At 38.2% G+C, this 27,914-nt stretch overlaps 1 protein-coding gene across 1 annotated transcript; it reads right to left on the bottom strand.

The window, feature by feature from the left end:
- Positions 1 to 27,634, bottom strand: Moca-cyp (nuclear cyclophilin protein Moca-cyp). Its single transcript, XM_073959942.1, has 8 exons — positions 27,099 to 27,634; positions 10,808 to 10,895; positions 9,797 to 9,826; positions 9,580 to 9,719; positions 9,361 to 9,502; positions 2,389 to 2,497; positions 2,142 to 2,327; positions 1 to 2,077 (listed from the first exon to the last, which is right to left on the bottom strand). Exons 1-8 carry the CDS (start codon positions 27,409 to 27,411, stop codon positions 254 to 256), a joined length of 2,832 nt encoding a protein of 943 aa, XP_073816043.1. The 5' UTR covers positions 27,412 to 27,634; the 3' UTR covers positions 1 to 253.
- Positions 27,635 to 27,914: the final 280 nt, after the last annotated feature.

Raw genomic sequence — 27,914 nt, 5'->3', positions numbered from 1 at the left:
TTTTATTGTTTTATTCATTAAAAGCCATGTGCTGCATATGTTGGTAGTAATAAATGAAATATTCAAAGAATACAAAAATTATAATCCCATGGGAATTTCTTCAATATTTAATTCAAATACACATTCACGAAAAAATAATTACAATTAAAATGTCTAACAAAAAGGAGGGGAGGGAAAATCCACACTAAATACGGATGACATTCGAGGGAGCAGGAGGGGGAAGCAACCGACTTCATTCATTTATTATTGTTTCTTATTCTGCATCTGAGACTGATGATCGTGTATGTTTTTTAGATTTCTTACGTTTCTTCTTCTTTTCACGGGATTTATCATCATTTTCTTCACTGCCAGCCTTGGTGGCATCAGTCGTAGTTCCATGCTCTTTGAATTTTTCATGTTCTTGGAGCTTCTTCAGCGTCTCCTCTTTTAGACGTACCAATTCTTCAAGTTCTCGTGCAGTTTTCTCTTTTTCCATATCTTCAATACGTTGCTTCTCGGCACGTTTTTCTTCTTCTTTAGCAATTTCTTTGCGCATATGCTCCTTGAACATTAGCAAAGCTTCGGCCCGTTTTTGTTGTTTTTCACGAGCTGAAGTTTCTGTATTGTTTTCGGTTTGTCCGCCAGATGTTGCTGCAGATGTTGAGGGTTCGTTAGTTTTCTTTGGCGATTGTCGATCGTTTGAACGCCGCTGATGATGACGATCTGTGGATGTGGAACGTCGTGGCGATCTAGATGATCTATTATTTCGACGCTGACGGCTTGCAGAACGTGATTTTGTTCTAGAATGACGATCGCGACTACGATTGCGGCTACGATCACGATCATTACGATCCTTGGTGTCACGCCTATCACGACCACGTCGTGCAGGTGATGCACTGCGCGATCTACTTCTGGTTCGTGAACGATCGCGGCGATCACGAGAACGACGATCACGTGAACGATCCACCGAAGAACGACGTCGTATTGGTGAGAGGGGGAAACGATTACGGAATCTGTCGCCCATAGATCGTGAGCGTCGTCTTCTATCATTGAAGGGATTATTTCTAAATGAATTGAAATTTCTACGTCGCTGTGGCGAATTGAATCCTTGACGGCGTCCTCCCATTCGTCTATCATTGCGTATAGGTGAACGGCGACGTCGTGAATTAGATCGTGATCTAGATCTTGATTTTGAACGGGAACGCGAACGACTGCGCGATTTAGATCGGGATTTGGAACGAGAATTGCGTCTGTTGCGATTATCTCTTTCTTTGCCTTTATCTTTTTCCTTTTCTTTCTCTCTTTCTTTCTCAGCGAGTCTTTGTTTTTCCTTTTCTTTTTCGCGTTCTCGCTCTTTTTCTTTCTCTTTTTCCCGTTCTCTCTCCTTTTCTTTTTCTTTCTCCTTTTCTTTTTCTTTTTCCTTTTCGCGTTCCTTTTCTTTTTCCCGCTCTCGTTCTTTTTCCTTTTCCCTTTCTTGTTCACGTTCACGTTCTTTTTCCCTTTCACGTTCATTGTCCCTATCCCTTTTACGATCGTTTTGAGAAACACGTGAAACAGCAACCAAGGCTGACTTTGGCCGCTTTACTGCGTTGTCATCATCATCACCTTCAGCTTCACTCTCCGACTGATGCTCATAATCTAAAGCATTTAAGTCCACCGATTTCTTACGTTCTTTGCTACGCGGCGGAACTTCGTCATCTTTATTTGACCTTGAACTCGTGCGATTTCTTTCGGAATCGCGATTCCTATCTCTATCGCGATCACGTGTACGGTCCCTGTTATCTCTGCTGTCTTTGTCATCGCGACGTCTACGATTTTCATCCTTGCGATCAGGTGAACCACCGGCTGCATTATCTGTGCTCTTTTCTCCATATGAGCTGGTATGGGATAATTCGAAGAAAGATTTCTTGGGATTTTTTGCCGCCTCTTCGTGACGTTTTTTGCGTTCAATTTCACGACGCCTTATTTCTTCTTCACGAATTTTCTTCTCTTCTTCGATTTTTTCTAAATCAGACATTTTTATAGTTCGATTCTGAGCCCTTTTCCAGTGAGGCGGAGTTGTACTACGCGAACGAGACCGTGACGGTGTACGAAAGCGCTGAAATTGTATGTAGATTCTAATATTTATTTTCTTTGGTTTAAATTTATTTCAAAATACTTACAAACACTCCCCTGCCCTTGATAATACGACCACTACGAGATGTGGGAACATTTTTTTTAGACCAACCAAAGGCATTACGTCCTTCGGCAGTCGTCTTGCCTGGGCGCTCTCGAGAATTTCCGCGACGATCATCCTTATCGTGATTACGTTTAGATCCATCATCGCGTAAGAGAAATTTGTTGGAAACCTACAACAAAATTACTGGAAATTAGTGGTTGTTTGTGAGTGCGTAAATGAGTACACAATACCTCGGGTATTTCAGACGGATCAATCTTTGTGACTGTTACCAATGGATGTAGTTCACCCTCGTCAAGATCGGATGCCTCACCTTCTTCAGTTTCCTTGTCAGAACCAGGCCTACAATAATCAAAATTATGTAAAAAGGGGTATATGTAAATATGGGCGCTATATGGAATTTCTGGTGGAAAGTTTTATACCCCAAAGGTAGATTTAAAAGGCCACAACTTTCAAAATACCGAAAATCGGGAGGTATTGTTCTATGGAGGCGTAGAACCGTACCGATAAATTTCTGGTGAACAGTTTTATACGCCCAACGAAGGCTAAATAACAAATTTCAGCCATTTCGGTGGGATATTGAGGCCACAACCTTCAAAATGCTGAAAATCAGATGGTACCGTTCTATGGGGGCCATATGAAGGCGACAAATTTCAGGTGAAAACCCAGCAAACCAATCGTACCGCCGTCGTAACGAAATCGGAACAAAATTCGGACGATAGGTCCGATATCTGATCCGAAATCGTAACGATATCTTAACGAAAGTTGTATGAAGTGGTTGACATAATTTCGGAACGAAATGTTGAAGCCACATCGGATCGATTTCGTAACGAAATCTGAAGAAAATCCTTGGGAAATTCGGAAAGGAAATTTCTTTCCGACATTCGTTCCGAAATCGGAAAGAAATCGGTACAAAATCTGAACTATTTCCTCTCCGAAAAATCTTTTAGAAATCTGAACGAATTTGCTTCCGAAATTGTTCAGACGTATCGGATATCAGACATTTGGTCTGCTGGGAATTTTTGCACCCCCGACGAAAACTAAATACCAAATTTCAGCCAATTTGGTGTAATATTGAGGAGGGGGTACCGTTCTCGGTGGTCTAGACACAGTTTTGTACCTCCAACGACGACCAAATAACAAATTTCAGCCATTTCGGTGCGATATTGAGGCCACAACCTATACCGAAGCCGTGGACCTATACCGACAAATATCAGGTGGACAGTTTTGTACCTCCAATGAAGACCAAATATCAAATTTCAGCCATTTCGGTGGGATATTGAGGCCACAACCTTCAAAATACCGAAAATCGGGAGGTACCGTTCTATGGGGGGCCTGATGAACTGCGCATAGCGGTCATCGACAAGTCTGATCCCGAAGGCAAGATCAGTGACAAACACTGGCAGCTGATTGAAAATCAACTGCGGGAGATAGTGTTTGCAGGTGAAGGGGAACCTCCCAAACATACTCACTTCGGCAGTGCAGCTCCTTTCAGAGGCATCAAGATCATCTGCTGTGAGAACAAGGAATCTTTAAACTTCCTTGTTAGCACAATAGATGGACTTGGTGAACTCTGGGAGGGCTGCCAATTGGCGGCTGTGGGTGTGAATAAGATTCCCAGCAGAAGAGTATTGTCGGCATGGGTGCCGCCGCCCGCGGTTGACCCAACAAGGATACTGACAATGGAAGCTCGTCAGCCACAGTCTGGAGGGGGAGGGTATGGCTATAAGGGTGTCAATTGACATACAAGGGCAGGAATACCTGCGGGCTCGTGAGGGTAAACTGCACTTTGGCCTAGGATGGATAAGGTTCCGTCTAGGTCAAAGACAGTAAAGGAACGACAGCAGCAGCCGCTTCGCATTATGCAGATCAATCTGCATCACTGCAAAGCGGCTGCTGCTGAACTTCTACTCTCCCTCTCGAAGTCTGAAGTTGATATCGCTCTAGTCCAGAAACCTTATTTATATAAAAATAAAGTTGCTGGGCTAAGCGATAGCAACTATACCATCTTTGCCACATCCAGCGATGGCAAGGTAAGAACCTGTATAGTTGCCAAGAAGAATTTAAATCTAATGTATCTCTCCAATTTCAGCTCGGGAGATATAACGGCTGTAAAAATGCAAGATAGGTCACAAAAATCTACCATCTTTGCGTCAATTTACATGCCATATGAGAGCCCTGACCCACCTGGCCAACACGTAGTGAGACTCGTTGAAGAGATGGGCAGCACCTGCCTCATCATCCTGGGGTGCGATGCCAACGCCCATCACTTCCACTGGGGAAGCAGTGACACGAATGCCCGGGGTGAGTCCGTTTTCGAATTTATACTAAAATATAATATGAGAATATGCAACAGGGGAAATGAAAGTACTTTTAAAAACAGCATCAGGGAGGAAGTTATCGACATAACCCTCATTAATAAAGACGAATCCCATATCACTGACTGGAAGGTATCCGAAGAGTGCTCCTTTTCCGACCACCGGAAGATACTCTTCAAGGTCTCTGTTGAAGGAATTCGGCAACCACCACACAGGAATCCACGGAAGGCCGACTGGTGCAAGTTTACTGAATTAACAACCTCAATGCTGGGGGTTCCTTACTATCCAGAGGTTATGGTGGATAGCTACGAGGCCTCCTGCCCACTAACCCAACCGGTCTGGTGGTCGAAAGATCTCGCCAATCTAAGAAAGATTAGCAGAAGGCTTTACAATAAAGCCAACAAATCAAAGTTGTCAAGCGATTGGGAGAACTACAAAGTATCTTTCAATAAATACAACAGTGAGATTAAGAAGGCTAAGCGCAAATCCTGGATTTGCTTTAGTGAAACGATTGAAGGAGTAAAGGACGTGGCCAGATTCCGTAAGGTACTATCAAAGGACCCGAAAACCATTGGTAGTATCAAACGGGGCGACGGCACATGGACTAACTCCGGCCTAGAGACTCTTGATCTCCTTGCTAATACTCACTTCCCTAATTGTGTGGATGTATCAGAACACCCTGATGTTCCAAGGATACACGACCACACCACCGTAGATGCGAGTGTTATAGAGGAAATCATTAGTCAACCAAAAATAAAATGGGCCATAAACACATTCAAGCCCTTTAAGTCACCTGGACCAGATAGAATCATACCTGCAATGCTACACAACGCACTGGTGTCACTGATTCCACACCTGGAACTTATTTTTAGGGCTTGTCTATGCTTATCATACATACCGGCTCTTTGGAGGGAAGTAACTGTGGTATACATCCCTAAAGCGGGGAAGTCAAGTCACACACTTCCAAAAGACTACAGACCAATTAGTCTCTCCTCCTTTTTATTGAAAACTTTAGAAAGGCTGCTGGATCTTGGCATCAGAGCCAAGCTTTCAGCCACAGACCTAAGTTCCGCCCAACATGCCTACCAAAAAGGCAAATCGGTAGATACAGCGTTAAACGAGGTAGTAGGATATATTGAGAGAAATATGGAGGGCTCGGACTATACGCTAGCTGCATTCCTTGATATAGAGGGTGCCTTTAATAACGTTAGGCTCGAGTCCATACATAAGTCTCTGATAAACCTAGGTGTCTCGTCCACGCTGGTCAATTGGATTGACAATATGCTTAGCAGTCGTATAATCAATTCAAGTATCGGTGGAAGTTCCATCCGGAAGCATGTCACCAGAGGCACACCCCAAGGTGGTGTTATATCACCACTACTGTGGCTTCTGGTGATAAATGAAATACTTAAGGATTTTGATAGGCTGCGTATAAAGACAATCGCATATGCTGATGACGTTGTCATCATGTTTAGCGGGAAGTTTCCGCAGACACTATCAGAACTTATTCAAGGAGCTCTGGTCAAGTTATCAAGATGGGCACTCAACAATGGCCTCGGAGTGAACCCATCAAAGACTGAGCTAGTTTTATTTACAAACAAAAGGAAGGTCAGACCATTTACCCTACCAGTGCTGGACGGAGTTATTCTTGAACTCTCTTCGGAAGCCAAATACCTCGGCATTATCCTAGACCAGCAACTCTCGTGGAAAAGGAATGTCGAGGAGCGCACCAAGAAAGGTCTAATAGCTCTATACTCCTGCAAAAATTCCATTGGCAAGAGCTGGGGTCTGAGACCAACGGTAATCCACTGGATATATACGACAATTGTACGCCCAATTCTTACATATGGCTCTCTGGTATGGTGGAATGCTCTAAATAAGACGACATATTTAAACAAAATGAACAGCGTCCAAAGAGCGGCATCAGTCCTAATCACTGGTGCCATGAGGAGCACTCCACAAGCTGCCCTGAATGTGCTACCGGATCTACATCCGCTAGACCTAGTAGTACAGGAACTGGCAGCAATGAGTGCACTTCGTCTTAAGGAGCTAGGTTCATGGCGCAGTTCCGAACACGGAAGAACTGCAATTCTACGTCGATTCGGACTATCAACGGCCTCGGGGAACATCAGTGATTATATATCACCACAAATGTGCTTCGAGGCAACGAAGGTGCACATACCCCACAGGGATGAATGGACACACAGTAGCCAACCTCTAGACGGTATAGAGATCTATACTGATGGCTCTAAGATGGAAACAGGCACAGGGGCAGGTGTCTACAGCAAATCCCTTGGTCTACGACAATCATACAAGCTGAACGAATATTGTAGTGTCTTTCAAGCCGAAGTTTTTGCGATAAGAAAGGCCGCGGAACTGATAAACAACTTGAGAGGGGAAATAGTTGGACCGGTGACTATCTACGTTGATAGTCAAGCGGCCCTAAAATCACTCAAATCCCAATACATCAAGTCCGCGGCTGTTCTAGACTGCAAACACGCTTTGGAGCCACTAAAATCAACCGTCACCTTGTGTTGGGTCCCAGGGCATTGCAACATCGAAGGTAACGAGGCAGCCGACGAACTGGCACGCTGTGGATCGGAGTCACAAACCATTGAAATCGACTACTCCATCAAGCCACCACTGTGCCATTTCAGGAAAATAATAGAGAAAAAATGTCGGGAGAAATTCTGCCAACAATGGCAAAACACGCCAAACTGCAGCATATCAAGGGCAATCTGGCCAATCCCGTCCAAGTCGAGAACCGCCTCACTGCTCTCAATGAGGAAATCAGACCTCAAACTAGCAGTGGGGATCATCACGGGTCACTGTAGAATAGGATCCATGATGAGCAAATGGGAAGCAGACCACACGGCTGACTACTGCAGGCTATGCAAGGATGAGGATGAAACAGAAACGATCGAGCACCTTTTATGTCGCTGTCCTATGCTCCTTTCTAGAAGACAACGCACCATGGGTGTGCACACCATCCATGCTCTTACAGCATTCTGCCAAGCAGAGCCGTCGGATCTTTTACACATGGCAAAAGGCCTAAAATTGCTCCAAAGAGCTGAGAACAGGACAAGCGCTATCCCTAGATAGTAGCATTGTCAACCACGCCCGAGCTACAACTTACTTCTATTAACAAAACTACAACTTCACTACTTCTATTTTTAACCTCCATATCTACACTCTCATCTACAATCTCTTTCTACTCCTATAGTTGCATCCGAAATTCACACCCAATCTGCAGACATCGCCTATACACCACTACATCTCACCCGTCATCACCTTCAATACCATCTGAACTATGGATTCTACGCTTTTACAATCCACATCACTCGCAAGCTCCGTCTACCCACAGCTACTATCACACATCCACATCTCCTATATATCACAATCACAACCACAATCCGTTTCAACCTTCAGGATGATCACAATGGACCCCAAGGTCTCCGAGTGGAGTGGCTGCTATCACAGCAGCTACGCATCCTAAAACCTAACCTAACCTATGGGGGGCTATATTAAAACGTAGACCGATATGGCCCATTTTCAATTCCAAACATCCTAAGAGTAATAGAAACTTCTATACCACATTATTAAGCTCTATCTTTAAAATTACGAGCTGTATCTTGATTTCAATAGAAGCGCAGACGGACATGGTTATATCGACTGATCAAGAATATATATACTTTATTGTGTCTTGGAAGAAGGATGCGAATACAAAGCCAACCCTCTTAAAACGTAAACTTCACCCATTGTCTACTTGTGACTAAGTGTCCCCTGTTCGCTCAAACGAGGCTCTGGCGACCGATCATGGGCGGTATAATCCTATTTCGCTGCATGGAAGAAATAACTGCAGCACTACCAAAAAAAATCTGTAAGAGCCAACTCGAAATACTTGGGACATGGCGGACAAGGCAGTTGGGGTGGCAGCGGATTAACCCATTTAACGGTGGCTCCCACAGAATTCCAATAAGTTTACGCTCTTTCTTAGACGTTGTTGAGTGCCAGGCTCTTTAAGCTCTTCCTTGTGCTCAAAAGCATAGAAGAAATCCTGAGGAATTTTGTCACCGAAACATGAACGAAAGGAAGAACTTTAAATCTCCCAGGAGGCATATGTCAAATCCAAATCCAACTGCTGCAAGCCCAAGTGTCTGTTCAGACAGTGTTTCAGAAATCTCTAGAGGCCCTATGCTCCTTAAAGATTTTAAGCGGAAAAGAAGAAGAAAGGTTCTGCGACGTATATTTCGATGTGTTACATACGGAATGACAAATTTAATTATAACCTCCATATTATGGTGGAGGGTATTGGGTTTTAACTGAGAAGAAGGTTAAGTCTTAACTTGACCAACAAATTTTGACATTTTGTGGGCGAATTACCCGATCCCTAAACTTTATCCAAAGTTAGAAAAAAAATATATTACAATATACAAAGGTTGGTCCAAATCTCTTAACGTCTTAAACTTCCAGACACACGAAAGGACATAGTTGGATCAACTTCAAATTGTCTAATACGGATTTGATTTTAACAAATTTGGGGTCTAAAGCAAATATTTCAATGAGGCAGATTTCTGAAACTGACCCCCCCACTTAGCTTTCCCCTCCACTTGCTTAGAATGTTCAACGGTAGATTATGCTAGAATAGTGAAACGGATATTTAATACTCCATTCCTTTGACTCGTAACATGCGCCACAATGTATCATGTCAAAAGAAACAATAAGGCTTAGTTTATATAAACAATACTCTCTACAGACGTGAACTACCAAAACTGATAAAAAAGCTCGTGAAGATTAATGGAAGTTACAATCCTATCTCTTTGTTTAAAACGAATTGAAAGTAATATATGTTGGTAGAATTGAATATACATTGGAAAAATCACTTACTTGTCCTTATCTTCCGATTTAGAACGTTTCTTTTTCTTCTTTTTATCCTTGCGTTTGCTTTGCTTTTCCTCATCTGATTCACTGCCCGATTTCTCATCATCTGATGATGCGGCACGTTTCTTTTTCTTCTTGTCCTTCTTAACTGAAATCAAGAAAACGAAATAGAAAGGTGTTGGATTTATAAAACGCGCCACATAAAAGCGATTTATATTAACTTACTTTTAATCTGTTTAATCAATTCACCACAATTGGCTACAATAACATCTTGTAATGGTCTTGAATTGCGATCAACTGGCAAATCTTCAATTTGACGTACTAATTCTTGTCCCGATACAACGTGACCGAAAACAACATGGACACTAAAGGAAGAAAAATACAAAGTTGGTTGTAATATAAAGTTCATATTCAAATTGTTGTAACAAAACGCAAAACTTACTTGTCCAAATGTGGAGCAGGTTGTGTAGTACTATAATGAAAAACAGAAGAAGAGAAAATATTTCTTTACACTTTGTCATATTTTACAACAGAACAGTAGTAGTAGGTATTTTGGCTATTTGTTGTTGATTGAAATGGCTGAAGAAGTATATATTTTTTTGGTTTTTCTAAAATTTAGTTATTTTGGATTTTTTTGTTTTTGGTGGATATGAATGCAAAATATATTTTCTACATTATAGCAATAACTAGAGTCCAATGGAAACGCTGCTCTTCCGGAAAATCATTTCAATAGCTCTCTTGATTGTTGTATCTAACGGCACAGAGGGAAACCAAGAAATGTGACATTGCATCGCTATCTGTAATTGATATTTTCATCCTGTGGGGAATAACATAGGAAACTAATTCCAATAGTTTCAAGTCTGGAATAGTTAGCGGCAAATCCATCACCAAGAAATGGATGCAAAAGAAGAATTCCTGAAATTCGGTTAGCAGCGTCCAGCCTGGGATAATTTGGCGTAAAAAACATACACACATCGTCATCATGGCTTCATAGTATATTGTTAGAGGAGAACTTTTGAAACTCAATTAGGCAGGGTCCAGCCTAGAGGAACATTTGCAGCAAATATACACGCGTCATGGCTTCTCTGTCTAAAGTATATCCAGTTATAAGAATTGGACTTCTACGTCATCACAGACTGAAAGAATGAAAGCTATCCATCCAACCGTGATGAATTCTCTTTGAAATGTTGATGCTACGAGCCTCTGGTGCTCTGGTTGCCCTGCTAAAGCTCATGACGTCATTTTGCTAAACAATACAAATCAATAAATATTACAGTACAATAATAACAAACATTAAGGTCATCATTATTTTCTTTACAATAACAAAAATAATACAAAAAGAAATCAATAATTATTGAAAAAATAAATTTTGCTGCAAATAAACTGGTTATTAATTAATTTTTTATCATGATTAGATGCCAAATCATATGCGGTTATTTGTTCGGGTACTTACATAAAGAATTGTGAGCCATTGGTATTTTTACCACGATTGGCCATGGATAACAAAAAAGGACGATCATGTTTTATGTCGAATGTTTCGTCTGAAAGAAGAAGAGTAATTTAATTTATTAATAAATTGTAATCTTTATATATAAAACTCAATTGTCGTTTGTTGGTAATTGAATCAGTTGAAAACGGCTGGAGCGATTTGGATAATTTTTTGTGGAAATGTTTGTCATAGTCCAGTTAAGGTTTTTATGCAAAGAAAAACTGGCCACGCCCAATTTTCCGCCCACTTTTATAAATATGTTATATCTACGAAACTACTCAACAGATTTTCATTTCATTTCATTTATTATTCATACATTACAATGCCAGTAAGTCTTTCAGACCAAATTTAGCATTACATAGAATACAAAAATTCAGCATATGTACATGACCAAATATAAATCTTTAAGGAAAATTATTTAGATTATACATATTATTGAGAAAAAAAATTAAGATAAAAATATCAAAAATATATATATAAATGTAACATTGGAAAAAACTTTGGCTCCCCAGCCAATAAGATATATATGAAAATAAAAATAAAAAAAGACTCATAGTTAAAATGCTGACTCTAAAATTTAATTTCAAGAACCAGATTGACGTCGACGAAGGTACATTAAATAATTTCGTTTAAATGTACCAGGAGAACTGGCGAAACTACGTAGATTGAGAGGAAGATAATTCCACACCCTAGCCACTCTTACGACGAATGATCGTTCACACATTACAGATATAAAACGAGGAAGTCGCACTTGTTGATTGCGTATATACCGAGAAAAAGAGAATTTCTCACAAAGCTTTTCAGGAGCTCCATTTTTTATAATTTTATAGAAAGAAGTCAAAACACGAGTATTAACATACGATTGAAAGGAGACACCCAAAAACTCCATGACATAGTTCGAAACATGATCACGATATCTCAATCCATAAACAAAACGAACTACCATATTAATAATACGCAAAATCTTATCTAAGCATGATTGACTCGTGCCAGATATAACTTCAATACCATAAGTAATAGTGGAGATCAATAAGGCATGCGCAAGCTGTTTCCTTACAAAAAGTGGCAGATAAAAGTTTGTACCACGAAGTTTACGCAATATAGATATCACTTTAGGAAATAAAGTATCAATGTGGGGACTAAAATCAAGTTTGTAGTCAACCCAAATACCCAAACACTTTATTTTATCAACAATTTCAACCACATTACCATTCATACTCATTGTAAACATATGGCTACTCTGCCGAACGGGACCAAATAGTAACGACTTTGTCTTGCTAACGTTAACTACAAAATTATTTTCCTGCATCCAAGAAGCAACTATATTTAAAGTTGAATTAATTGTTGGTGACAAGCTAATAGTATTAGCAGACTGAAAAAATAAATGGATATCATCAGCATATATAAATGTAAGACAGGTATTCATATCAACGGAAACATTGAAATCGTTAATGTACAAAATAAATAGCAGGGGGCCAAGAACTGAACCTTGTGGAACCCCACTACTAACACTACGTACTCTAGACTCAGACCCATTATAATCAACAAATTGAGAGCGACTATTTAAGTAAGAAAAAATAAGTCTGCAAGCAGTATTATTGAAGAAGAAATCCCTACTCAATTTTTGGATAAGGGTCGCATAGTCTACTCTGTCAAAAGCTTTAGACAAATCTAACGAAATCAATACACCACTATTACCAACATCTACTGCTTCCCTAATTGTCTCTGTAAGATGCAATAGGTGCGAAACCGTACTATGCCCACGCCTTAAACCATATTGAAATGGATTTAGTAATTTATGGTTTTCAATAAAATTCAACATTTGCTTTTTCATAAGATGCTCACAAATCTTGGAAAGTGAAGGGAGAATACTTATTGGGCGCATGTTGTCAACAGAGCAACAACCTTTAGTTTTGGGTATGGGTACTACACGGGCAACCTTCCATGCAGTAGGAAATACTGATGTTGTAAATATTGTGTTATAAAAGTGAAGAAATAAATTTGACAGATATGGATATATAATTTTTATAAAAGAAATTGGTATTCCATCAATACCCAAGGACTGAGATTTAATAGCATTCAGCGCATTGAATATATCTTCCTCAAATACACAGTCAAAAGAAAAAAAGGGATGTTCTCCAATATACCCAGACAAGTCTACTCTCTCAGCAATTGGATCAGACGCAGACTGGACAAAAAAATCATTTAGTTCATTAACATCAAATTGACTACCAACACATCCAGCATCATCACCAATTAAACCACCTGCCCGCAACCTACTCCAAATCTGTGAGGAATTTAATCCTCTAAACAACTTAGTGAAGTAATTTCTTCTTTCACGACGAAGGACAGATTTAGCTCTGTTCCTGTATGAACGGAAGATGTCCCAGTTTTCTGGTGTAGGCCGACGCACATACTCCTTGTAGGCTAGATCCCTTAAGGACTTCGATAACAAAATGGATTTGGACTTAAGCCACATATCATTCGAACTTATTTTCTTTTTAATAACAGGTACAAATGAGTGCAGGTTTGATATAATATAATTCAAAACTTCGAGCTGTTCATTGGCATCTGGGCATTGAACCTGTGCTGAGTATTCCAACAATTCGCTGCGACTTAATAAAGAAAAATCTATTAATGAAGTAGACATGTGTGATACATCGAGATGAGTTGGCAAAGAATTATGCACTACAGATAATCCCAAGCGCGAACATAGCAATCTCATATGCTCAGACCGGTTTAGGTCAAATAGGTTATAATTAAAGTCTCCAACCACGACTATATTCGAATACCTGGCAAAAAGCTCATCATGAAATTCTTCAAAAACATTTACTTGACCATGTGGCAAGTAAACTACTCCGAAAAGGATCACGTCACTGTTAGAAGAAAATTCGACAAAAATTGACTCACAGACACCATATTCCTGGCACCGATATACTACACGAAATTTCAAGTTGTTGGAAATGTACATTCCAACTCCCCCTCCTCGAGAAGTAGGTCGATCGTTCCTTACAAAAGAGTAGCCAGGAATAGATATAGACCTTGAAGCGATATGGTCCTTTAATCATGTTTCTGATAGGCCAAAAATATCGAAACTACTCCCATTAATCAAATCTTTAACCTCTAGAAACTTCAGGTTGTAATTTGACGGGCAGATACTTTGACAGTTCAGATGTGCAAAGGATATGTTATTCTTATACTTTCGAAGAGAATTTTTAAAAAAGTCCGCATTATTAACGATGGGCCCAATGTTTACATTATGTGCCATTGAGAAAAGTGTAAAAAAAAATGCTGGGGAACCAAAAATTGACCATTATAACAATAATGTTGAAAAACATAACATAAATCATGAAAACAAATTCAAAAATATTCATAAAAATGTTCCTGAAAAAATTTTAATTTAATGACATATATACATTCATCGAAAAATTCAAATACAAAATCACATAATTATTCATTATTAAAATCTCCAAATATACTTTCGCATTCTCTCACATTAAGTGTTTGACTTGGCTTATCAGAATAAGAAATTTCTACTCTCGGTACATCACCATTTATGAGCTTATATTTTTTTATCTGCTTACGCCGAATCAGCTGACGACAAATATAAACAAGCCTAGCAGCATCAGGAGTAAGGTGATCATTAAGGTAGACCCTCGACAGTAATTCACCTCCAATGACATCATTAACTTTAATTTTGCTCGCACGATGGTAGCTTGCCATAACCAAGTCCCTGGTCAACACAGAGTTGAACTTCACCAGGATAGATTTACCTTTGGCGAAATAGCAACAGTGTTGCAAATCGGACACATTCAGAGCTACATTACAAAGGCTACACAATTTTATAACAGCCTGACTAATATCTTTTAGCCCTTGAGGCAATCCATTAATTATAAAATTTGCTCTGTTCAAGCGCCTTTGCAGTACATTATTTTGTCTCTCCATACTATCCAATTTGCTCTGTAGATCACTAACAGTCGAGGAAACTTGTTTACATGCCTCCACATCACCCTTTAACTCACGAACATTTTTGTCAATATCATCAACTTTTCCTTGACATGAACTTAAATCATCTTTCACGTTACGCAGAGCATCAAAAAATTCGTTTCGAAATGAGCTAACAACATCGTCAACAGCTGACTGGACATCATCAACACATTTTTGGATCTGAGTATCTATCTTTTTCTTCATTTCAGCAGCTAGGTTATCGAACCAGGTTTGCATATCACCGTTATTGTTAGTTGCCCATACAATATTCAGCTGCGACGTAGCAGAATTAGGTACATCGTCTTGTGGATCCATAGTCAAAGTGTTGACGACAGCAACAGCGCAGCCACCACTAGCTGACTTGCACACTCTACAAGTGTGTGTATGAAATTTTCAGGGAACGTAGAGTGATGGCCTCCTGTTGAAATAGGCTACCCATTTGGTTGAATTTCGGATCGGGCGGGGTACCTCCCCTATGACCTATTTTTGTAAAAATGCAATATTTGCAACAATTACAAATGTATCGATTTGAAAATTAATTTCCGAGTCAATGGCGATTGTGTCTCCGACCTTACGTGCTTATTTGGGGCATTAAGACTGGACAACGCCCACTTTTTATACCCTCCACCATAGGATGGGGGTATATTAAGTTTGTCACTACGTTTGTAACTACTCGAAATAATAATTGTAGACCCCACAAACTATATATATTCTTGATCAACGTGCAATTCTACATCGATATAGCCATGTCCGTCCGTCTGTCTGTCTGTCCGTCTGTGGAAATCACTCTAGCGTCCGAACGGATTGACGTAGGTGGATGACATTTTGGGAAAATCTATTATTTGTACGTAGGACTTTTGGTATTGAAAGTGGGCTATGTAGGTCCACGCTTTCGTATAGCCCCCATACAAAATGACGCGTGACGCGTCGTCGTTTTAAGGAATTTTTAAGATATTTGTCCCATTTTACCACCGAATTGGTTGTAATTTGGTATTTTGTGTCTCCAGAGGCCAAAAAACATTCCTACCAAAGTTGGTTTACATAGGTCCACGTTTTGGTATAGCCCCCATATAACGCCCTATATAAAGTACGCGTCATTTTAATATATTTTGAATGTATTAGTCCCATTTGACAACAGAATCGGTTGCAACTTTGTATTTTGTGTTTCCAGAGGCTAAGAAACATTTCGACCATAAAATGTTTATATAGGTCCACGTTTTGATATAGCCCCCATAGGACGATATCTCCCGATTTTCGGTATTTTGAAGGTTTTGGCCTCATTGTCACACCGAGATGGCTGAAATTTGGTATTTAGTCTTCGTTGGGGATATAAAACTTCCCCCCCAGAAATTTGTAGGTATAAGTCCGCGCCATCATATAGCCCCCATAGAACGGTAACTTCCGATTTTCGGTATTTTGAAGGTTGTGGCCACATTAATCCACCGAAATGGCTGAACTTTGTGGTGGAGGGTATAAAAAGTTCGGCCCGACCGAACTTAACGCTTTTCCCACTTGTTTAAATATGTTATATCTACGAAACTACTGAATCGATTTTCCTGAAACTTTCAGCGAATGTACAGGGTTGGTCCCCGATAAAATAGGCTACATATTTTTTGACTTTCGGATCGGTCGGGTACTTCCCCTATGCCCTATTTTTGTAAAAATGCAATATTTGCAACAAATACGAAACATATAAGTCTCAATAAGCGGGAGAATTCGATTTAACCATTTTTTTAACTTTTATAATTGGATCGCTTTAGGATAAAGACAAGGACATGGACGATATTGAATCCTAAAAGGCACAAATTGGCGAAAAATCCGACAAAGTCCGTAACAGAAAAGAAAGGTTACAGACAAAATCTGTTGATAAATTTAAAATCCTTCTCGGTTTGACAATAGACCGAAGAAGTGAGGTATTTTTGAATTGTCAAGCATAAAGTCGATAAAAAGTTGTCATTAAAACTCATTACGACGGGCCAGCAACGCGGACCGGGGTTTGCTAGTACATAATAATAATAATTTGAATACATTTTTTATGAAAGTTTGCAATTTTGAAAGGCAAAAACATACTATCTCGGAATATACCAACGCTATTGGTCTACTAATCTTTACAAATTTTTTCGATAAAATAAAGGAAAAAATGTCATCGTAGTAAAAAATAGTAGCTTCTTGCAGTTCTGGAACATGCATTATGTTGAGTTGTAATTGCACAACAATTGTAGAGTCATGGTCGCCAAAAAACTAATAGAAGCGCTGATATAGATCTGGCAAACCATCGATGGAAACATCGATATTATCGATATTTATTTTTTTTTAACTCAATATCCAATTATTATATCGATACTATCGAAAATGTTGACATCACTAAATAAGAGCCGTAGAAGCAATAGCCAGGATTTTTTAAACAAATTGTTAAGCCTCAGTCCACACTAGAGTGATTTCATAGACAAAAGTTCATCAAATTATGGGTCCCTGGATCGAGTTCCATATTCCCGGTCCACACTAAACTGATTTCATAGAAAAAATTCATGAAATTATGCGTTTCTAGATCGAGTTCCACAGTCCCGGTCCACACTTAAGCGATTTCATTGAAAAAATCAAGAAATAAGGCGTTCTCAGATCGAGTTCCCCACTAGAGCAATCTCATGATGTTACGCTACAATGGAACTCGATCTAGGGACGCATAATTTAATGAAATTTTTTCAATAAAAACGCTCTTGTGTGAACCGGAACATAGTAGAGTAATATTATGAAATTGCTGTTGTGAGGAACTCGATCTAAGAACACCTAATTTTTTGAAATTTTTTCAATGAAATCGCTAGAGTGTTGGCCGAGACTAAAATACGCAATTGATTATACAAGCTTTTTGTGTAAAGGAATAAAAATAAATCGTGACATTTTTAGAAGCTGCAAGAAAATGGCGCAGATTGAACCGCTGATTGGTGAGAAGACCTTCCACACATAGGTTTTGCAAATGTTGTGGCGATGAAGAGACAAATACCGGAACCCAAGCCATAATCCTTTTGCAATAATTCATCCAAAAGTAACAAAATTAAACAAACGGCAAATAATAAAATGTTGATCTACAACAAGCAAATACCAACACCTATTTCAGATCGATCACCATACATTGCAGTCATGACCAATGATAATAAACATACTAAAAAGTTTTTGCGCACAATCAAGCCAGATGTAACATTGGGAGACAAACCCAATTCCATAAGTATGCAAGAATGGTTTAGCAGAGTCGGAACACAGCATACCAAGTAGATGAAGAGCGTTATGAAGGTCCATAGCACATTTTCGCTTAATTGGATTTTACGTTTGAGAGGGCTATTTCCGGCAGGATACTGCAAAGTCTTTATGACTTCGAGGAATTTAATTCCCATGATTAGTTTTTGTTTTGTATTAAAACTGGTTTTCAAAAAATTTTTTAACTATTCTCCGCACTCGGCCGACGAGTCAGTACCCGCAAGCAACGTGAACTAGTTCGGAATCGGAAACTCGTCGATTCTCTGGTTCACAGTAACTAGTTCCACTTTAGACCCATCACAGTGCAATCAACTGTAAACATTTACAAGGGATGTCTGCGAATGTAACCAATTGACTCTCTATGCATGTACTGTACTAATTCGAAGTTCACTGTCATATACCTCGAGCTAGTATCTATTAATGCACGCTTGGAATGGGGGTAGCTGTGGCCTGCGTTCTCTTTTGTAATGTAATAAATGTCTGATACTAGGTAATTTATATGCTCATCATGAGGTTTGGCACTCAGTTTTAGGTAATAATCCGTAATTTCTCTTAGGTCAGATCACCTTCCCATAATTATCTTCGTTAACAGACCACTCGACTTGTCATCCGAATCGCGTAATCATCCAAAGCGATGGATTCACATGGAATCTCAGTGGTTATGCTAACCTTAACTTATCGTTACCCACCTATGTTTATATATTTGTTCCCGAAGGCGGGAAAATTTGGTGGTTCCACAACTGAAAAAAGGACGATTTTTTATTATTTCGCTAGTAGAGAAGATTCTTGAGGTACTTCACGTTCCCATGATGAACAAAAATTTTCCAGTTGCCAAACATCAGAATAGATTCGTAAAATAAATAATGCCACAACACCATAACGCCCCATATCCACACGTATCAGTCGAGGACTGAATCAGAACTGGCCGTCCGTATGGGAAATTCCAAGTGAGGGTGATAGTTTTTGGTTAGTATATAAAAATATTATTAAAATATTTATTATTTTTTAATGAATAAACAAATAAATATAAACATATCTATAAAGGTCCACGTTTTGGTGCAGTCTATACCATAGCCGACCAAGAAGAGCGAGCGCTTAAATTGTTTATGTGTGGGTAAAATTACACTGACAGAACAGGGTGATGATTTTCATATTGAGTGTGAAATGAAAAATATATTGTTGGCGCGTTCGCTTTGTATGACTTAAATTAAAAATAATATAAATAACTTCATAATTTGAAAAAAACAAATTGTACAGTGAGTGTCAAAAATATTCGGTTTTAAATTTCACCAATAATAACACCTCAGTATTTTAGAAGCCGAATATTCAAAAAACCAAATACTTAAAAAAATGTTGGTCCTGTGGCAATTAAAAAATGTAGGTAACATGAATCCGTGGCAACCCTATAAGCGAGAATAACAAAGAAGAAGTTGTTAACCCTGTTTTCTATGCGTCAAAAATATTCGGTTTTTGTAACTTTTGTTAAATATTTTGACAAAAACCGGTCAATATCGAACTTTTTCTGCAATATTAGTATAAATTTCAATAATTGCGAACAGAATCTTTGTTCCTGTGTGCAAAAATATCAGATTTCATAGCAAATTATCAAAATTTAGGGCTAAGGAAAAACGCTATCCTAGAAAAGAGAACACTGTTTGTATTTTATTATAAAAACGGCAGAAATAAAGGGAATTTTTGCTTATTTTTGAATAATTAGTCGAATATAGTTGAAATAATGTGCAAAAGTTACGAAAATACAGAAACAATCGATTTCGTGAAGCACATAAGCCAGCCAAACCAAGGACTGGGAGGGAAGGTAGAGGAATCTCCTGAAAAATTACGGCTAAGCCACCCTTAATTTTCTTGCAATTAGTGAACGAGCCCTAAATGACTTTCAGAAGATAGAAAATATGCACTTACTTTCCACAAAAATCGTAATGATAAAGCCTTTCATGGCCTTGTAACTCATCATAAGTCATTGATAAACACATGCCTCCTACAAGCTCCTTCGTACTTTTTTTGTTGGAGTATACAGAAAGGCCGGAAACTTGGTGGTATACTGATTTTCCTGCTTAGACATTCAAAACTAACTCCTTTTCACCAATTTTCTGATGTACATGAAGTTTTGAAGGCACATCAAGGCGAAATTTATACAACATTATTGGTTATGTAAGTAAGCCGATGGTGTGTGATCTGTTACAAGGCCATGAAAGGCTTTATCCTTACGATTTTTTTGGAATGTAAGTGCATATTTTCTATCTTCTGAAAGTCGTTTTTTAATAATAAATACCGAAATTCGGAAGGTACCGTTCTATGGGGGCTATATGATGGCGTGGACCTATACCTACAAATTTCTGGGGGAAAGTTTTATACGCCTAAAGAAGACTAAATACCAAATTTCAGCCATATCGGTGTGATAATGAGGCTAAAATGTTCAAAATATTGAAAATCGGGAGATATTGTATTATGGGGGCTATATCAACACGTGGACCTATATAAACATTTTATGGCCTCTTTTTTATTTTATAGCCTCTGGAAACACAAAATACAAAGTTACAACCGATTCTTTGGTCAAATGGGTCTAATACATTCAAAATCTATTAAAATGACGCGTACTTCATAAGGGGTCTTATATGGGGGCTATACCAAAACGTGGACCTATATAACGCAACTTTGGTAGGAATGTTTTCTGGCCTCTGGAGACACAAAATACCAAATTACAACCAATTCTGTTGTCAAATGAGTCTAATACATTCAAAATATATTAAAATGACGCGTACTTTATATGGGGCCTTATATGGGGGCTATACCAAAACGTGGACCTATATAACCCAACTTCGGTAGGAATATTTTTTGGCCTCTGGAGACACAAAGTACCAAATTACAACCAATTCGGTGGTAAAATGGGCCAAATATCTTAAAAATTCCTTAAAACGACGACGCGTCACGCGTCATTTTGTATGGGGGCTATACGAAAACGTGGACCTACATAGCCCGCTTTCAATACCAAAAGTCCTACGTAAATATAACATATTTTCCCAAAATGTCATCGACCTACGTCAATCCGTTCGGACGCTAGAGTATTTCCACAGACGGACAGACGGACGGACATGGCTATATCGATGTAGAATTGCACGCTGATCAAGAATATATATACTTTGTGGGGTCTACAACGATTATTTCGAGTAGTTACAAACGTAGTGACAAACTTAATATACCCCCATCCTATGGTGGAGGGTATAAAAATATAAACAGTTTTCTCTTTTCTAGGATAGCGTTTTTCCTTAGCCCTAAATTTTGATAATTTGCTATGAAATCTGATATTTTTGCACACAGGAACAAAGATTCTGTTCGCAATTATTGAAATTTATACTAATATTGCAAAAAAAAAGTTCGATATTGACCGGTTTTTTGTCAAAATATTTAACAAAAGTTACAAAAACCGAATATTTTTGACGCATAGAAAACAGGGTTAACAACATTTTCTTTGTTATTCTCGCTTATATGGTTGCCACGGATCCATGTTACCTACATTTTTTAATTGCCACAGGACCAACATTTTTTTAAGTATTTGGTTTTTTGAATATTCGGTATGGGCTTCTAAAATACTGAGGTGTTATTATTGGTGAAATTTAAAACCGAATATTTTTGACACTCACTGTATATAAAAATGATTTTTTAAGACTTTCTAAGCATACATACATTTTTTATTGATGCATTGCGGACGAGGCATTCTGCGTCATTAAAAATATTAATACAAAACAAAAAATCATTTTCAAATTCTTCCCTCCACATATTTGCTGTACAACTGCAAAATCTTTTCAGTGTACCCAAAAAAAACAAATAAAGCGGCATCAACCTGCTTGCATGACATTCAGTACAAGACTGAAGTAAAAAAATCAAAACATTTGCTCTCTTACTTTGCGTTCGGGTCGCGTGTGTGTGATTTGCCGAAAAACTTCGTAACCATATCAATACCAACGAACGGGAATGGTCTATACCTATACTAAAATATATACCTATTTAGAAAACCTTCTGCAGGAAGGGTTTCTACTCCCAAAGAAACCAAAACACAAATTTTCAGCAATAGATTTGTGTGAATAAATGCGTATGTTTTGTTACTTAATTTGAATTCTATTGAAGCGCAAAAATGTTGCGGAGGAGCTATCTAAAGAAATGAACCGGACCGACCTGATCCATTTGTGAAGTGATCTTATTTTGAGAGTAATTCCTTTCGGTAGATATTGCCCCCGCCAGTCATTTCAGTTGGTCAGCGTAGAATTTAGAGAAGATCCTTAGAAGAAGATCCTTGTGTCAGGTAGCATAGACTTGCTAACGAAAAACGTAATGTCACTGTAAAATACAGGAGCACAAGTAGTACCCTTTATAAAAAATTACTAAGTATCCTCGAACAGACATTAAACTGCACGAAACTACGGTCAATAAATACAAAACGTCCCTAGAGGCTGTAATCGTCCCCAGCGCCAGAAATATCTGTCCAGTTGGCGATCATCAGCATGGGTTCCGTAAGCAGAGCACGACAACAGCGCTGCACGCCATGTCCACACATATTAGAACAGTGATTGTGACCCTCGAGTTATCAAAAGCCTTTAATACAAGCACTCTACACTGTTTGAGGACATCGATCAGATTACCCCTCCCGTCAAGTTTGAAACATTGGATAATCAATTATATGTGTGGACGCCAGTCGTACGTGGAATTCAGGTACAACAAATGCAAGCACCGTAGAGTGAAACAGGGAGTGCGTCGTCCGCGCATGCCACAGCTATTGGCGACTAGCTAAGATGTAGCAAAAAGGTCTACAACTCCCTAACCGGCAATAAAGAAACCTTGTTGACCACATATAACGCGATAAGTCGGTCTGTGGTAAGCTGTGCGGCGCTTATGTCGTCCGAATATAAGTGCAACGCGATGGAAAATATTCAAACCTGTCATAATGCCGCTCTGAGAACTACAACAGGGTACCTTCTCATGTCTTCAGCGGACAGCTCGGGTTGCAGTACTTGCTCGGGTGTTACCATGAAAGCCATACTAACCACCATATGGTGGATAGGACCCCCCATCTCGGCATGTCCAGAGGGATTTTCATGAGCTATAAAGAGAGGTCCAACGTTACAAGAGAGAGAAACAAACTTGAGTAGTTTTGGCTCAACTACGCTCGGGATGGTGCAGCCGTCTAAATTCCTATGACACCGTGCAAAACATCTACCCAGCATGCGGCACAGGCCCACCCGACACACTGCACCTTTTCAAAATCGACTCCAAATTGTCTAAAACGGATCTGGTCCAAACATACTTGGTGTCTAAAACCATTATCTCGATGAAGCACATTTTAGCCTAAAGAAGCACATTTAGCCATAGTAGGTTCGACATGACACATATATGTATCCCAGCAAAATTTGACGGAAGGGGTTCTTTGCGATGACGTGATTTCATGTCATCTTTTGCATTGGTTCAAAGGAAGTCGTGAAAGATCCGATCTTTTCATTAGGATTTTAACCAATGCAAAGGAAGTCGTGAAAGATCCGATCTTTTCATCAGCATTTGTACCCATTCCATCGATCCAATAGAGATGATGTTTGTGTTTTTATTTACACACCTGTTTATTTTCATTTTGGTATGTTCCAGTACTGCAAAAATCTACTAATTTTTACTATTTTTTCCGATAACATAAAGGAAAAAATTGTTATCGTAGTAAAAATAAGTAGATTCTTGCAGTTTCTGGAACAGACCAAAGTTGTTAGAACTGTCGTCGTGATGTTGTCTTACATTTCCTGCATATCAAACAACTAAAACTTCTAAACAATTGGTATTATATGAAGTCCCAACCATCGAGCTAAAAATAGAATCGGACTGCACACATTGCTATTTTAAAAGTTCCCTTGTCTGTACTAAATCTGACATAGAATGAAATCAATCAAATCTCGCTTCTTGGAATTTGAAAAAAATCCGAAACGAAAAGGAACAAGAATCTCAAAATAAAGAAGACACTACTTTTGGAAAGAAACAATTAAAAATAAATTAATTAAGCATAAATGGTATTTTCCATAAAAAGTCTCTCCTCCCCGTTCGTTACATTTTGTTCTTAGAGATCCCTAAAGCAAGCCGGGTTGTAGATCCCTACATATTTCGTCACTAAACAAAAGAGTATAAATTACCAAAATGTTGTTATAAAATAACAAAATTATAAAATAAAAGTAATTTGCGAAATAAAAATACTTAAAGGAGTGCATTTGGAGTCCATGTTGAAATCTGATGATGATGGTGATGGGAAGATAATTGAAAAAATCTTTTGTAAGATGAAAGAATATCAGTTGCGGAGAACGGAGGAAGTAATCTTTTGCGTTGCAGCGGTGGTGATTAGATTGCAATTTTGGATGTAAACTTTTGAAAAACTAAACTGATAAATTAATTGTAGCTATTTCATGAATTCGTTTGAATTAATAAAGAGTTTTGTTTTTCATGAAAACCATATTTCAATACAGCATTTCCATTTTCCAAACAAGACATGAAAATTTCATGCCAAGGGGTTGGTGAAAATGACATGCCAAAGCATTGGTTAAAATGACATGTCAAAGCATGGGTGAAAATGACGTGTCAAAGCATTGGTGAAAATGACATGTCAAATCATTGGTGGAAATTACATGCCAAAGCATTGGTGGAAATGACATGTCAACGCATTGGTTAAAATGACATGCTTAGGATCCAGAAAAGAACGTCATCTTTTGGGGTCCACGCTCATATAAAATTCATCGATGAAGATGCTAAAAAGATGACATGCTAGATCACTTGCACCCATGATTGAATGTCATCTTTGGCATCGAACATTTTGCTGGGTATGTTAATGATTTTTTATAGCAGCTTCGGCTGATGTTGCTGAGTAGATTCTGCTTGCTCTGGCATTGATTTGATTTTTAACCATCAGCAATAGATGTAATTTTTATACGTATTTATTTATTTATGGCTGGGGAGCCTATACTATATTTTGTTTTTGCTTAAAAATTGTTAATAACTTAATTTTTTAATTACTTAATAATAGTTTTAAGATTTTTTGTTATGCAGAATATGATTTTGTAGTAGTTTTGCGCATTGCGATGTTTATTGGCTTAAAAGCTTTAATCGCAATAAATGAATAAATAAATAAAAAAATAAAAGACTTATGGTACAAAAGATGGTACTGAAGATTAAGAAGAAATGGATGACACTACTGAAGATTAAGAACCAAATTTCGGAACAAGTTGAGTTTTCGCATTACGCGAATAAAATTTTCTTTAAAAATGTAAATTTTTCTTTAATAGCCGGCCTTCGGCAGGTATTTAAGACTTTCTCCTATGGACAGTTGCTAATTTAGGGCATGGGAACAAACTATTTTTTAAATTGTAAAGTTTTCACCAACAAGGGAATTTTCGCATCTTCAGAGGCCCATATCTCGGGAAGTATGGATTTCCGTAACAAATGTTATATATATTTGTGACCATGGTGACGAGATCCGATCCGAGCTTAGTGCGTAAACTCGTCTTATGCCCAAATATCAACCATTTCTGTGGTTAAAACCTTAAAAAAACCCGTTCTATGGAATCTACATGAAAACGTGGACCGATGTAACCCATTTTCAGTAGTGGAATCCTACACACTAGTAATGGAATGAAAGACCACATTGGAATATGAATCAAAAGCATTGTACTAAAGGAGAGCAATTGTTCTTATGAAATAAAAAAATCTGTGATTAACTATTTGACGCTAGTATGGCCCCGTAAAATATGTTTAATTATAAAAACAGGCATACCAATACGTCAAAACAGCTCGGAATTGTTGTAATAATTAAAAATATTCGTTAAATTGATGACGGGAAGTGCGTTTGATAAAAATCACAACAAATATAGGAACTTTTGTAGGGCTAACTTTGAAAAAATAACTTGATTATCGTGGTAGGTGTTTCCCCTATCTTACATGCACTTAACTGCATCGTAAATCGTACATTTAAATTGAATAAAATCAAATGGTTCGTACACAGCAGCATGATTCAAAGCTTAAGGTACTTCCACAGGAAAAATCATATTGTTTAACATTGTTTTTGTTTTGAGTAACAAGTACGTAGCCTCCCTACAACAGCATCTGACGAATGCAAACCCCATCATGGTTGTCACATAAATTTATTGTTGTGAAAACTATTTCCTCATCCTCTGCATAAATTATGCGCATACAGATGACTTGCATATGTATAACATTCATAGGTTCACATATTAACAACATATAATTGCTTAAGTACCCAGCAAAATTTGAAGGAAGGGGTTTCATGCGATGACGTGATTTCATGGCATCTTTTGCGTTGGTTCAAACGAAGTCGTGAAAGATCCGATCTTTTCATTAGCATATGAACCCATGCAAAGGAAGTCGTGAAAGATCCGATCTTTTCATCAGCATTTGAACCCATGCAAAGGAAGTCGTGAAAGATCCGATCTTTTCATCACCATTTGAACCCATTCCATCGATCCAATAGAGATGAATTTTGTGTTTTTATTTATACATTTTGTTCTAAATATATAAGATTAATTATTTACAATTGGCTTTATGTTGTCGGAGACTCCAAATCACAACCAACGTTGTTAAAACTCTCGTCGTAATGATAATGTCATTGCAAAGGGTTGGTGAAAATGACATTCCAAAGCATTGGTGGAAATGACATGCCAAAGCATTGGTGAAAATGACATGTCAAAGCATTGGTGTAAATGACATGCTTTGGATCCAAAAATGAATAGCGTCTTTTGGGGTCCACGCTCATATAAAATTCATCGATGAAGATGATAAAAAGATGACATGCCAGATCACTTTCACCCATGATTGAATGGCATCTTTGGCATCGAACATTTTGCTGGGTAGTAATAGATTCAAAGTATACCATATGCATGTAATAATAAATTTACATAATTAATCAAAACGACGAAGAATGCAAGGTATATACAATAAAACAGTAAACAAATAAAATAATACTTACCCTCAAATGTTCCACCATAAATCGATTCACCCCCTGTTCCATTGCCAGCAGAGAAATCACCGGATTGTATCATAAAATCTTTGACCACTCGATGAAATATCACATTTTTATAATGCAATGGTTTTTCTGTCACAATGCCAATACCTTTTTCACCGGTACATAAGGCACGAAAGTTTTCCGCGGTTTTTGGTGCTACATCCGAATATAATTCAAAAACAATGCGACCTATATTTAATCTATCCAAAGCAATATCAAAGAAACAACGCGGTCTCACAACAGCACTATCAGCCCCATCTCCATTTGTCACCGTCATGGTTGATATGATTGGCAAATTATTTCCAATCTTTAAAATATTTATTTGTTTAAATGTTTGGCTATATTTTTAGATACTTTTAATTAGTTTTTTCTCATTTCTCTTGCAAAATATCTTATTTTTTCCTTCATCACCAAAAAATTTCTCAAGACCTGCAATTTTTTCGTTTATAAATGTCAAAAATTTAGCGTTGCCATATGTGTGGAGAAGTCACAGAGTCTTTGGGTAACCATGGTAATATCAAAAGAACATATGCAGTTATTCGGTTACATACTCTAGTGTGTTTACCATGGCAGAATTACCAGGTAGTGGCATCGTAAAATTTTGAATATGTTATGTCAAAACTTTCTTTATGTTGTTGGGGAAATTACAACAAAAATATTTTTTTATAAAGGGATTTGACTTTTCATATTCTATCAGCTGGTGTGATACCACTACCTGGTAGTTCTGCCATGGTGTTTACATAACGTTCCTGTCCCTTATAGTACATTTACATAAACACA

Source organism: Musca autumnalis, unplaced genomic scaffold, assembly GCF_047663935.1.
Source record: "Musca autumnalis isolate F117 unplaced genomic scaffold, ASM4766393v1 scaffold_1, whole genome shotgun sequence".
NCBI classification, from domain to species: Eukaryota; Metazoa; Arthropoda; class Insecta; order Diptera; family Muscidae; genus Musca; species Musca autumnalis.
Note: the sequence above shows the minus strand (reverse complement) of the source record. Positions and strands in the feature narration are given on the sequence as shown.